General features: G+C 42.8%; 1 protein-coding gene across 1 annotated transcript in view; it reads left to right on the forward strand.

Moving 5' to 3' along the window:
• LOC108788802 (beta-1,4-galactosyltransferase 1-like) overlaps positions 1 to 13,927 on the forward strand; it is a 90,140-nt gene that overhangs the window by 41,900 nt on the left and 34,313 nt on the right. Inside the window, exon 2 of the mRNA XM_018558655.1 lies at positions 3,045 to 3,271. Coding sequence (XP_018414157.1) covers positions 3,045 to 3,271 — 227 coding nt within the window. The remainder of the gene's footprint in view (positions 1 to 3,044; positions 3,272 to 13,927) is intronic.

The following is a 13,927-nucleotide window of genomic DNA, read 5'->3' on the forward strand; positions in this document are numbered from 1 at the left end:
ACACATGGGTGTGCGGGGAACTGGGAATTATATAATTTTACAAGCCTAGGTTTATACTATTTTACATTAAGTTACAGTTAATGAAAAAAATTTATGATGTCAGCATAAGGAGAACCCACAATATAATATGAACTTCATCTAAGTTCTAAGTACAAAAAAAGACAGTCATGTTACACAAACAAACACAACACTGATCCCTTCCAAACTCATGCGTATATTCCTTGTTGGTTATAAATTGTTACTATTACTTTATTTGTTTTGTTGGTTTTTTTTCTAAGATTTTGCCCTCTTCATTCTGTGTTGCATTGCGTTGGCATCTGTGAGCATTTATAAGCTCCGGCTTCTGGGTCTGCTTTATGTACATGTTTGCAACTTATGACATAGTATGTTATGACTACAAGGTGGCAGGAAGCATTGGAAAATGTTAAAAAATGTTGGTGGTGGTTGTGCTGTTGTGGTTTTCTTTTAAAAAATTATTTTTCTGCAGTGAAACACTAACATTTTATGGTGACATGATTTCAGTATGGAAATAGCTCAAAGAGTGCATTTTCCCCTTGAACACAGTAATTTTCAATGTTATCATTACCATTGTTATAATTTATTTACTTAATTATTATGTTGTTTTGGTTTTTTGTTTTGCAAAAGCATTTATTTTCCTCATGGGAAAATATAATCAACATTGGATTGTAGAGTGTTTAGATGCTGAATATTTCGCAACAGTGCTGTGTTTCTAGGTAGCTACATTATTTCCACCTGCTATACAGTTATTGTTTTTCAGTATAGCTAATAATGTAGTACATTTTTTGCTTTGATACGGAGCAAAACCTGATTAACTCCTTCCTACTATATCCAAAACTAAAACAACACTTTCTTCTATAGATGGGCTTTTATTAAAGAAGAAATATATTCACCTTTGCTCAAGCGATGTGAAGTACGCAACCTCTCTGACACCTACACCTTCTACCTTGATAATTAAGGTAGCAAACAGAGGAAGGGGCCACATGGTCCCGAAACGTTGCTTAGGAGATATGTATCATCATAGTCAATAAACATTATTGGCTTTACTACCCTTGGAGTGCGAGTGACTACTTCTATCTATCTACACCTTCTTCTGGGTTCCATATCTTAGGCTATCTTTATTGGCTAGACTGGGATTAGGTAAATACTGCGAGTTCATTTGTCCCGCCATAGGACTGCACCAATATTGTTTTTTTGGTATCAAGTACAAGTACCAATATTTATCTTTCAGTACATGCCGATACCGGTACTTCCGGTGGCATGGAAGCCGGGCGGCGTGTCATTACCTGCCGCCCAGCTTCTTGATTATCTGGGAAGCTAACTCTATGCTGTTTGACTGGCTCGATGCTGATTGGCCGGGAAGCCGGCTGCATGTTCCCTCGTGGCACTGCCGGTCAGAGGAAATCTCCCTCTGACCGGTATCGGGAGTAAGTATATGAGTATTCACCCAAATACTCAGTATTGGCACTGATAACGATACTAGTAATGGTGCATCCCTAATAAATATACACTGAGTGGCCAGATTATTATGACCACCTGACGTTTGTAGGCAAATTAGCTATAGTTTCGCGCTGAAGTTGCTAGAGGGCCAGACCATTATAAATAGGGAAGCAGGTTGTTAACCACGACAGTAGAAGTTATTTTTTTCTGAAGCTATGGGGAAACAACGCGATTTAACAGCCTTTGAACGTGGGATGATTGTTGGCGCTCGGAGCCATGGAGCGAGTATCAGCAAAACAGCAGAATTCGTTAAATGTTCAAGAGCAGCTGTTGATAAAGTGTTTAAGACTGGACTGTCAACCGAAAATCTGGGTCTGAACGTGCGAATTGTGGCCGTCAGCGACTAGTCAATGTTAGGGCAGAACGGAGAGTGGCAAGACTGGTACAAGACAACAGAAGGGCAACAGTGCAGTGTCCGATTCCTCGCACCACCTTTCAACATCTCGTGAAGTCATGAGGCCGCCCAATGAAGTCATCCCGTGGAGTCATCTCGTGGCCCAACGAAGTATTGATGGGGTGGTCATAATAATCTGGCCACTCAGTGTATATATATTGTGATGTTGGGGAGCCCACAGAGCACTCGTACAGACGGTGTTTGAACAAACAAATGCTTTTTATTGTCCTCTTCAGGGCAGTCAGAATGGTAAACACAAACGTAAGCTTATCTTCAGCATAACTTAAGGCACACAATTCTTTGTCTCACCAGTTTGTCATTAACAAGCCCCAAAGTTTTTCAGCAATACAGCAGGTTGTTCATACATCAGCCACAGCTGATCACTCTTTCCTCACAACTCCTCCTCAGGGTTAGAGCCTCGGCCTGCTCATGGCCAGACACCAGCAGCTTCTCCTCCCTGTGTGATGACGGTCCTCCCGACCTTTTCGAAACACATCACCTAGTGTGCCACAGACCCTCCTGGCCTCGCCCCCACACACCGCGTGTGCCACAGGCCCTCTTGGCCTCTCCAGCCAGACTCCAGCATCACATGCACACAATCTCCCACGCTCTGCATGTATGACTGCACCACTGACTGCCGCTTCCTATCTGTCCAGTCTCTTAATAGGGCTGTTATCAACCTCCTGGACACTCTGACCTGGCAATTGGCTGCACCTGGCCCCAGAACTGGAGATTTCATCCCGCCCAAGACTACGGCTAGATCCTTCGGCAGCTTAGTTAATAGACCCAATAGTATTTAAAATGCTTACATTTCTGATTTATTGTACCCAGAACAAGCAATTGTTAGGTACAATTCAACATACATTTTTTATATTACTGATATGCATTCACTACAAGCTACTGGTTAAAAAAAGAAGTATAAACCTAGGCTTGCTTAAGGTTTATATAAAGCTACATATATACAAGTCACACTGTTGCTCAGTCATGCAACAGTGTAACAGTAAGTGTAGTATTCATAGCCAGACTTGTACTACTGTAATGATGTAAGAAAAAGATTTTGATAGCAGTGATATTAATCTTTCTACGACCTTAATGGCATATTCATTTTGTACATCTTTGTCTTCACTACTAGGTCCTTACCCCATTGAAGTGAATGTGTCTCTTGAAAAAAGAATTACTGAAAATGCATTATTACCACTTGGTGGTCACAGCAAGCCGGAGAACTGTACAGCTCTTCAGAAGATTGCTATAGTGATTCCTTTTCGAAATAGAGAACCACATCTTCATATCTGGCTGTACAACATGCATCCTTTCCTACAAAAACAGCAAGCAGACTATGCCATTTATGTGGTGGAACAGGTAAAAAACATTGTCCCTGTATTGGCAAAATAGTCCTGCAATACAGCTATTGCAAGTACAAAAAGAACAATAAAGCTACAACTATAAGTAAATCAATCAATTTACCTTAGTGTAAGATTTAAATGGACTAATATCTGATTGATGAGGTCATGGAGAGAGACAGTGTGATGTCACAGTGATGGACTTGCTCTGCCCCTTTGTTTACATTCAGGAACAGAGTGCGGATGAGGCGGTGGGCATTTTTTCTTTCATTGGGGCGGCGAGCGGCAGGCATCATGATTGAAAGGGGGCACCCACATTTTGATAAGCCTCCCTGCTTACAGACCCCCAAAACCACCGGGTTAGGGTTGTGTGGAAGAGGCCCTTGTCCACTTCATTATGGGGACCCTGCCCCTTGTTGAAGGCAAGAGGCCTTGTATAGTGCAGGAGAGGGAGGAGGAGCACACAATCGAATGGTGCGGAGTGGGGTGTGCACAATCGCCCCCCCATTCCTGTTCTGCTCGGATCAAGGGTCTGGTAAAGGTTTTTGGGGGGTGCATGGGGGGACCTGAAGGTGCTGGTTTGAATTTGGGTGGGGGACCCCACACTGTTTCTTTTCCGATATTCAGGTTGAACATACTAAACCCTCTCCAAGTAGATTTGAATAGATCCAAAAATGAAAACTTCAGATCGATCTGGATTCCAAATAACGAATATCGAACGGATCAGAATTTTTAGAAAACTAAAAAAGAAAATCCTAAATGAAAATGTAACTAAATTTTCAGCCATGCACTGGTCTAATATTTAGACAGTGTAGCTCCTATCACAAATTGCATCAATCATGATTTTGATAGGATTGTCAATGTTCAGGGCAGGACGGAGTAAAGAGTTAAAGATAGAAAAGAATTGGTGAGCACTGGATGAGAGAGGATTCAGGCGGCTATTCACTAAACTGCCGAAGGCAGCCGAACAAATAGCCGAGCCGAAGTCAAGGATGCTGAACCCCGTTCGGCTATTCAGTTCACCCGGGTATGGCTGTTTTCAGCCATACATCAGCTGACTTCGGCTCCCTTCTGTTCAGCCGAACAGCCTCAGCTCGTTGGGCTGAACCAAAGTGAAGAACATGTTCACCTCAGCTGATTCAACATCTGGATTGGCTGAAGCGAGAGTCTGGCAGTTCATTCCCTGCTTTTCGCCCTATTCTCATATGTGCTAAACAGCAGGGAGTAAAAAGCTGAATGCTGCCGTGCAGCATTTGGCCTGGTCATTCTGTTCGCTACCTCAGAGATAGCAAACAGAATTAAAAAAATGACATGTAAACAGAAGTAAAAACAACAAAAAAACAGCATGGGATCCCCACCCTTTAGGTCTGGTAGAAATGTTAGGAGGGACCCCCGAGTTAAAGAGAAAATGGGGGGGGGGTTCCCCCCAAAGGTCATATGAGGCCCTTTAGGTGTAGTAGGAAATTTAAGGGGAAACCCCACCACCAAAAAAAGTCCCTTAATCTTGACCCTTAATCTGACAGTCGCTGACTCGTCAAAAAAAACAAACAACGCCTGCCAGACCCGACCGCTCCTGACGGAGTCACGGCACTAAATGAGTGATTTGACAGTTGACGACAAAATGTAAACAGATGATGTCACCGCTGGCTCCGACCTATCTGCTGGGTTTGGCAGACCATTCTCCCCGCTTCGGCTGAGTGTTTGACTCAGCCGAGCTAATACATATGCGTTCGGCTCGGCTGAGTGCTTCGGGTGCTTGTGCACAGCATACAAATTTGTTTCGGACAAAACGAATGAAAAGGAAAAAACCCTTTCATTTGTGTTCGTTTGATGAAACAAATAATTATGCTTTCAAAAGCGCACATTTAAAAAAACAGAACGTGCCCATCTCCGAGGTGAGGCGCATGACATCTTGGACGCAGCAAAACTACATACCCATGCAAAACTAATTGCTATATGCACAAATATATTTTTCGTATATTCGGGCATTTTTGATTCGTCATTTCGGGTTCGGACGAACTGCCGAATCAACGGAATTTCAGGATTCAGCAAGTTCGTCCGAATGCACATCTCTACTATCCAGGGAGCTGATAGAGAGAATTCTATATACTTTGTTCTGGGCACAGCCTTTGGCCATCTGTAACAAGGAAACAGAAACCAATAAAAAGCTCTTCCTTGTGATGAAACTTCTGTATTTGGATTTACACATCTTCATATGTAACTCATAAACAATAAACTCTGGTTTATATAATTTCTCAGTTGCTTGTGCAAAGTGTTTAGTGTTTTGTGGAGTACTACCCAGTTTTCCAGCAGTAGCACAACATGTAAGTGTGACCCAGCTTTTTTTATACATATAATAAGACTAGCAGACTACAATATGGGAACAATCTTAATTGATAAGCACTCATATTTTTGTTTAATATTCCTGCTCTTTTTACTGAGTTAATGGTTCAGCCTGAGGAACCTTAGTGCTCATATCACCTGCTAAGGACTGTGTTGTGCTTGCGCACTCCTTGTTCCTTTCCCACCCTTCTGCTCACAAGGAAGCATTTCCTGCAGCCACAGCCGATAGAAGCACAATGTGGATCACCTATTCTTTGGTCTTTTCCAGCGTCCTGCAGCTACTTCCAATTAAAGCGCTTTGTGGATGTTCTTCAGTCTTCTATTTACATATCGTGAAGTGTAACTCTTATGCATTAAACTCTGCTTTATATCATTTCTCAGTTCCCTGTGCAATGTTTTTAGTGTTTTAACCTCTTGCCGTCCGCCCGTAGTAAAAAAACGGACGGACGGCACTGCATCAATCAAAGCCTTAATCCTTCTGCTCCTTTGTGAATAACCCCCTTAGCTTTGAGACTTCTGCTGTCATCTGGTTGCCAAGGTTGTAGTAGAGGGGGCCTATTTCTGTGTGCAGTGAGAGGAGTGAATGTGTATGTAAATAAGGATTTTTATTATTTTTCTCTGACCTGCCAAACTCAGTGACTCATATGTAAAGCTGGTAGGTAATCATACCGATTTCAGAAGGACTGTAATAATGGATGTGTTAGGAATGAAGAGGGCACTTAATTGTTGTACCATTGAATATTGTTACAGATGTTTATAAGGTAGGTCATTATTTAAATGCTCTGCAAGCATTTAATTCTACATGATTAACCCCTTCATGGCTGAGCTTGTTTTTAGTTTCTGTTCGTAAATGACTGACACACTTTTTAAATTTTTGCTGTGTGATTCTTCCACGTCAGTAATATACCCACACATATTATATATTGTTTTTTAGAGGACAGATAGGGCTACATATTTATATCACATATGTGTGTCTAACGTCTCACTTAGGACAAATAAAAAAATTTAAAAAAAAGAAAAAACTTAAAGCACTTTTTTTCCCAGTTTTGATTTGTAGTATTTTTTTTACAAAACCAGCACAGCTAAAAAAAATGCAATAAATACATTCATTTATTTGTCCCTTATTTTATTTTTTTTACACTTTTCACTATTTTTTTTAAACTTAAAAATGTTATTTTATTTAATTATATCAAGCAGTCATTGTGAATTAATCTCACTATTACTGCTTGATAAATTAATACATTTTTGGTTATTATCAGGCTGCTTCAAACTTCAGAACAGCCGATAATAAGTTAGTGACACTGATCCTGCAGCAGTTCAGGATTCAGCTGTCACTAGTTTTCTGATTGTTCCAACAACCATCAGAAAACTGAAACATTATTCTTTCAGGAATAGATACATTAAGTATCTATTCCTTATTGGTCGTTCAGTGAGGAACTCTATACAGTACTGCATTAGTACAGTATAGCGTTGCCGATGTACAGTATCGAACAGTGTACTGTACATCGGGCAATGAAAATACTTACCGGAGCAGGTTTTACAGCTATCCACAAGACATGTGCACAGCATAAAACTTGGTTTCGGACAAATCAAATAAAAAGGGAAAACCCCCCTTTTTTTCGTTTCGTTTGATGAAATTATTAAGTATGCTGTTTAGGATTCTGAGGCAACGAACCTGAACCGAAAGTGCACATTTAAAACCAGAACAAACCCTACTTGGAGATGAACTCTGTTTTGCCTGAGGAAGGAACCTTGCGGTTCCGAAACGTCGCCTGTGATTATGTGACACTTTGTAGTCAATAAATATTGACTTGTATTTACGCAGGAGTGCTAGTGACTTCTCTTTACCTGAATTCATCTTGGAGGTGGGACAGCGGCAGGCGATGCTATACGCATTTATGAGCGCTGCCATCTTGGATGCAGCAAGATGGCTGTGCCCATATGAAACTAATTACTATATGCATGAATATATGTTTCGTATATTCGGGCATATAATAATTAGTTATTTCAGATTCTGATGAACTGGCAAATTAACGGAATTTCGTGATTCAGCAAGTTCGTCCGAATCCGAATGCACATCTCTACTATCCAGGGAGCTCAGGAAACAGAAACCAATAAAAAGCTCTTCCTTGTGATGAAACTTCTGTATTTGGATTTACACATCTTCATTTGTAACTCATACACAATAAACTCTGCTTTACAGCATTTCTGAGAGGCTTGTGCAAAGTTTTTAGTGTTTTGTGGAGTACTACCCAACCTGTAGCTTTCCTCATACATATAAGACTAGCAGACTACAATATGGGAACAATCTAAATTGTTGGCAGTGGCGATTCTAGGAACAAGATATAGGGGGGGGCACATAAGATACCACAGTTAAAACTGGGGAGGCACTAATAATTTTCCCCACTAAATCATACACTGAAAAAAATGAAATAAGAATATATAAATAAGATTACAAATACGAGAGTAATGCGGTATGCAATTATATCTTTTTATTGTACTAACCTAATACTTAGAAGACAAGTTGACAAGTTTTCAAGAGTTTTCCTTCTTCCTCAGGTATTGCTTCAGATCTGAGAAAGAGAGGAAACCTCTCAAAAGCTTTTCTTTATAGTTTAAAGCAATTTCAGCAAACACCAGGGCTGCGTAAATAATCCCCTATGTTATACAGAAATGCAGAATACCACCAGCTATAGAGGACTACAAATCCCAGCAATACATTATACAGTAATGCAGAATACCACCAGCTATAAAGGAGTACAAATCCCTGCAATGCATTATACAGTAATGCAGAATATCACCAGCTATAGAGGAGTACAAATCCAAGCAATGCATTATACAGTAATGCAGAATACCATCAGCTATAGAGGACTACAATTCCCAACAATACGTTATACAGAAATGCAGAATAACACCAGCTATAGAGGACTACAAATCCCAGCAATACATTCTATAGTAATGCCAAATCCCAGCAGCTATAGAGGACTACAAATCTCAGCAATACATCATAGAGCAATTGCAGAATGTCACCGGCTATAGAGCACTACAAATCTCAGCAATACATGATACAGCAATGCGGAATAATACCATCAGCTATAGAGGACTACAAATCCCAGCAAAACATAAAGCAATGCAGAAAAATAGTATATGCATTTGCTACATACTCTGTGTTGCCACTCTACTCTGGGATTCTGGCCTGATGTCTTGGGCAGAGGGTGTCTGGAGGGGAGCGGATGGTCCAAGGATGGGTGGGGAGGGTCTTAGTAAGGGGAGATGTGCTGGTGGCAGAAGCGCTGTAAGCAGGTATTGCATGGCTCCCCAGAAGGCTGCCGCAAGGTCCCCAGCAAGTGCCCGGACCTAAGACCCCTGAGTCAATTTGAAGAATAAATGCTGGTAAATGCTGGTATCGGTTTTTAGTATTGGGACAAAGATCAGTTCCAACGTAATGTACATAGGTAAGCGTTGTAACGCAGAGTGTATTGGTCAGTGGTATCATGCAGAGTGCAGAGGTCAGTAATGTAATGCAGAGTGCAAATGTTAGTAATGTAACGCAGACTATGGAGGTCAGTAATGTAATGCAGAGGTCAGCGGTATAGCGCACAGTGCAGAGATCAGTAATGTAATGCACAGGGCATAGGTTCAGTAATGTAATGCACAGTGCAGAGGTCAGCAATGTAACGCGCAGTGCAGAAGTCAGAAGTGTAACGCAAAGTGCAGAGGTAAACATTTTTTAACACAGAGGTCACTTGTAACACAGAGTGCATTGGTCAGTGGTGTAACACAGAGTGCAGAAGTCAGTAATGTAACACAGAGTACAGAGGTCAGTAATGCAATGCAGAGTGCGGAGGTCAGTAATGTAACGTAGAGTGCAGAAGTCAGTAATGTAAAGCACAGGTCAGTGGTGTAGCGCAGAGTGCAGAGGTCAGCAATGTAAAGCACAGTGCAGATGTAAAAAATGTAACGCAGAGGTCAGTTTTAACACAGAGTGCATTGGTCAGTGGTATAACACAGAGTGCAGAGGTCAGTAATGTAATGCAGAGTGCAGAGGTCAGTCATGTAACGCAGAGTGCAGAGGTCAGTAATGTAATGCAGAGTGCGGAGGTCAGTAATGTAATGCAGAGTACAGTGGTCAGTAATGTAACGCAAAGTGCAGAGGTCAGAAATGTAATGCAGAGTGCAGAGGTCAGTAATTTAACGCAGAGTGCGGAGGTCATTAATGAAACTCAGATAGAAAAGGGACTTACAGTGCTGATGTGCTAGTTCAAGTGCTCTGTACTCATGCCCTCTTCTTTCTCTCCGGGTGGTTGCGGGGGGAGCAGCAACTCTGCTGAAATACACAGGCAGCCAATGGCGGTGCTGCACTCTCCCTCCTAGCCAATAGCAGGTGAGGTGGGTGGACTAAGATACAGGTGGCTGCCGACTGCCGAGGAGCCCGTAAAGTGAAGCAGGCAGCACGGGGAGAGCAGAGCTGACAAGGGAGATTGCCGCAGCAGTGGCGGCCGGATTGCAGCGACGCCTATGATTGATTGATTTGATTTTTTGATTAAAATTCCTGCTCTTTTTACTGAGTTAATTGTTCAGCCTGAGGAAACTTAGTGCTGATATCACCTGCTAAGGACGGTATTCTGCGTGCGTACTCCTTGTTCCTTTCCCACCCTTCTGCTCACAAGGAAGTATTTCCTAAAGCCACAGCCGATAGAAGCGCAATATAGATCACAAATCCTCCAGTTTTTTCCAGCGTTCTGTAGCTACTCCCGATTAAAGCTTTTGTGGATGTTCTTCAGTCTTCTATTTACATATGTTGATATGTAACTTTTATGCATTAAACTCTGCTTTATATCACTTCTCAGTTCCCTGTGCAATATTTTTAGTGTTTTGAGGAACAGGGCCGATTCAGGGCTCTGGTGGGCCCTGGGCAGAAAATATATTAGTGGGCCCCCTTGGCCTGATGTTTCAGGCAGAGGGTCTTAGGAGGGGTGCAGAGGGTCTCTGGAGGGCTTTTTTTATCTGGGAAAATAGGGACTGTGGCTCAATAGCAATATTACAGTAAATGAATCAACACATTTTTACTAAGCTATTACGTAGTTCTGCCACTGACTCCAAGTTGTAGGGGGATTACAAATCTCAGCAATACGTTATATATCAATGCAGAATGGCACTGCCTATAGAGGACTACAAATCCTAGCAATACATTATACAGCAATGTAGAGTGCCACCGGCTATAGAGGTCTACAAATCTCAGCAATACATTACACAGCAATGCAGAATAATATGGAGCTACTATACATAGTCTGTGCTGCTCCAGGGAGGCGGCTTTATGTCTACAGGATCTCAGGAGTCCTGTGCGGGGTCTCACGAGGGCTGTGCGGGTAGGGATGCAAGTAACAATTATTTTCATAATGGATTGGTGGCCAATTATTTTTTTCTATTAACTTGGTTAAAAAAATATTCAAATGTTTTTATTATTTATTTAATATTAAAAATTATTTAGTTAATTATTAATTTTAATATATATATTCATTTAATTATTAACTATTAGTAGTTTTTTAATGATCAAATATTGATTGACTAATTATTAAATATTATTAATTATTAAATGTTTAACTATTTAATGGACATATCATATTCATTCTTTCTACATAGCTCTCATCCCTGGCATATGTCACATATGTCACAGGAAGAACTTGCGCAGGAAAGAAAACATTACCAAGCAGACTTCTCTCCTGAACTCCTCTCACCAGACACTTTGTCTGGGGGAATGCGATTGGCTGCATGCTTGAATCCGCGTCCTGATGCACAGATTCATAAGTGTGAGCCGATTGGCTAGAGATGATATTTTTCATTTCTCCATGCTCAGCTCTCGCCTAGCTGAGCACGGGAGAGGATATTGCTAGACACACTGTACGCAAAGCTCCGTGCAACACTGCTTCCCTTTGCTGGGTGTAGCTCCACGTGCAGTGTGTCACAGACTTAATTGTGTTCACTGCCTGGCCGCCGCCCCTCCATCTTTGTGCCCAGGGCAGCTACACCGTCTTCCCCCCAATTGCTACGCCACTGACTCCCCCAAGGATCTCACCAGGGGTCCGGAGGTCTCACGAACGAGTGCAGGCAGCGGAAAGCATTGTGCAGGGTCTTAGGTGGGCTGTGCAGGGTCTCAGGTGGACTGTGCAGGGTCTCAAAAGGGCTGTGCAGGGTATCTTAGGTGGGCTGTGCAGGGTCACAGGTGGGCTGTGCAGGGTCTCAGGTGGGCTGTGCAGGGTCTCAGGTGGGCTGTGCGGGGTCTCAGTTGGGCTGTGCAGAGTCTCAGGAGGGATGTGCAGCATCTCAGGAGGGCTTCGCAGGGTCTTAGATGGGCTATATGGGGTCTCACCAGGAGTCTGGAGGGTCTCACGGGAGGGTGCGAACGTTGGAAGCTTTGTAAGCATCGCTGCGTGGTTCCCCAGGCGGAAGGAGAGATGCTGGGCTGCAGCTGCGGGTGGAGGAACTCGGGCAGCCCAGCCTGACGTCAGTCCTCACATCACTGGCACTTCACATTGCTTCAGCGGGGACACGGACACACTGTGTGTGCCATCACCTGCACCCCTGTCCACCCCTCTCTTCTCATTTTCCTGTGATGAGCTACCCAAGGCAACACACTAGCCTTCACTGATTGCACTACGTTGGACCCCACGATTTCCTTCACTGTTCCACATCCATCTGGTTCCGAGACCCACTTAAAAGTAAGTGATCCATCTCCTCTTGCTTCCCTCACTTTGTTTCAATCAGCTTCATAGTCCCTCCAGCCTTACGCCCTCACATTTGTTTTTTAGTTCCACAAGTGCAGGCACTCCTCCTGTCTCCTAGGGCTGCAGGCGAGGTAGAGCTACAGCACCCTATTCCCTTGGCCCAATCCGAGAGCGCTGTTCGTATTATTTGTATGTGCTTTTCGTCTCTTTACCCGACGTGACCCCGTCTTTTATATTTTACCAAAAAATTGGGTAGAAATAATTGTTTCCTAGCATAATGGGGAAAACACTTTTTTTTTCTAAATTTTCAGTAATTTTTCCTTGAAGTGACATTAAAGGATATTTTTTTGCCCTCCCCCTAATGTTATTGTAAGGACTTACCTTAAATGATGCCTCTTAATCCGATCATCTTCTTCCTTACTGTCATTTTCAGATGTCCCTCCAGCGCTGGCGCAGGTCTCTAATCCAGCGCTGACTCCTCTGTCCTCCTCTCCTCTGACGTCCCACAGGGCCTGTGCGGGTACACGCTGCTCCATAGACTTACCTTGTGTCTCTCCTCATCCCCCGGCCGAACATCTGAACTGGGCATGTGCCCGCTCCAAGATCCTTTGCGGCTGCCTGAGACTCTTCAGATGTTCGGACGGGAGCGTGCGGCAAAGACACATAAGTTTCAAAGGGGTTTTTTTAAATAAAGTTTTTGCATAAATCTGCTTACTAGCAGTGGATATATGCAAAAAATGTGAGGGTTTAATAACCCTTTAATATAGTAAAAAAATATAAAAACCCCAGTGGTGAATAAATAGCACCAAAAGAAAGCTCTATCTGTCCCCAAAAAATTAGTTTAGTATAAAAATATATATAAAATTAATTTCAGTACAGCGTTGCATGACGGAATCAATGTCAGTCAAAGTACTGCAGCGCTGAATACTGAAAAATGGCCTGGCCAGGAAGGGGGTGTAAACATCTGGTCTTCAAGTGGTTAAAACATATAATGAATAGACCAGCAGGCTGCAACAGGGAAACTGCATAACAATTTTAAGGACAAGGAGCACCCACTCATTGTCCATTTCCTGCCATTCTGCTGAGAATGAAGCACTTCCTGCAGCCTCTACCAATTAAAGTGTAAACCTGTTCTCTGGTCTTTTTCAACATCTGCCTTCAGTGTCCTGGTTACTTCTGGCTGCCTATGCTCCTCACCAGCTCCTAGCATATGGATTTATCATATGCACAGCCTTGCCTCACTCTGGGTCAATTGTTTACAACGAACTGGTACATTATGGGGGTTATTCACAAAGCTGCCAAAGGCAGCCGTGTGAATAACTGACCCAAAGTGAAGTGAGCCGAACGATGTTCGGCTATTCCCTTCAGGCTTGTACAGCTGATTTCAGCCATAAACCGACTGAAATCAGCCGTACATCGGCTTGCTGCGGCTGGCTTCGGGTCGGCCGAACATGCTCAGCAGTAAGTCAATAGCCGAATGCCGCTGAGCGGCATTCGGCTCGGCTGTTCTGCTCGGTCCCTCAGAGGGACCGAGCAGAACAGAAAAATAGTTAAAAAAGTAAAAGTATTATGCTGCCGTAAAAAAAAAAAAACTCTCCCGGGCGCTC

The sequence above is a fragment of the Nanorana parkeri genome, unplaced genomic scaffold (assembly GCF_000935625.1).
Source record: "Nanorana parkeri isolate BGI_ZX_2015 unplaced genomic scaffold, ASM93562v1 scaffold352, whole genome shotgun sequence".
In the NCBI taxonomy this organism is placed as follows: domain Eukaryota; kingdom Metazoa; phylum Chordata; class Amphibia; order Anura; family Dicroglossidae; genus Nanorana; species Nanorana parkeri.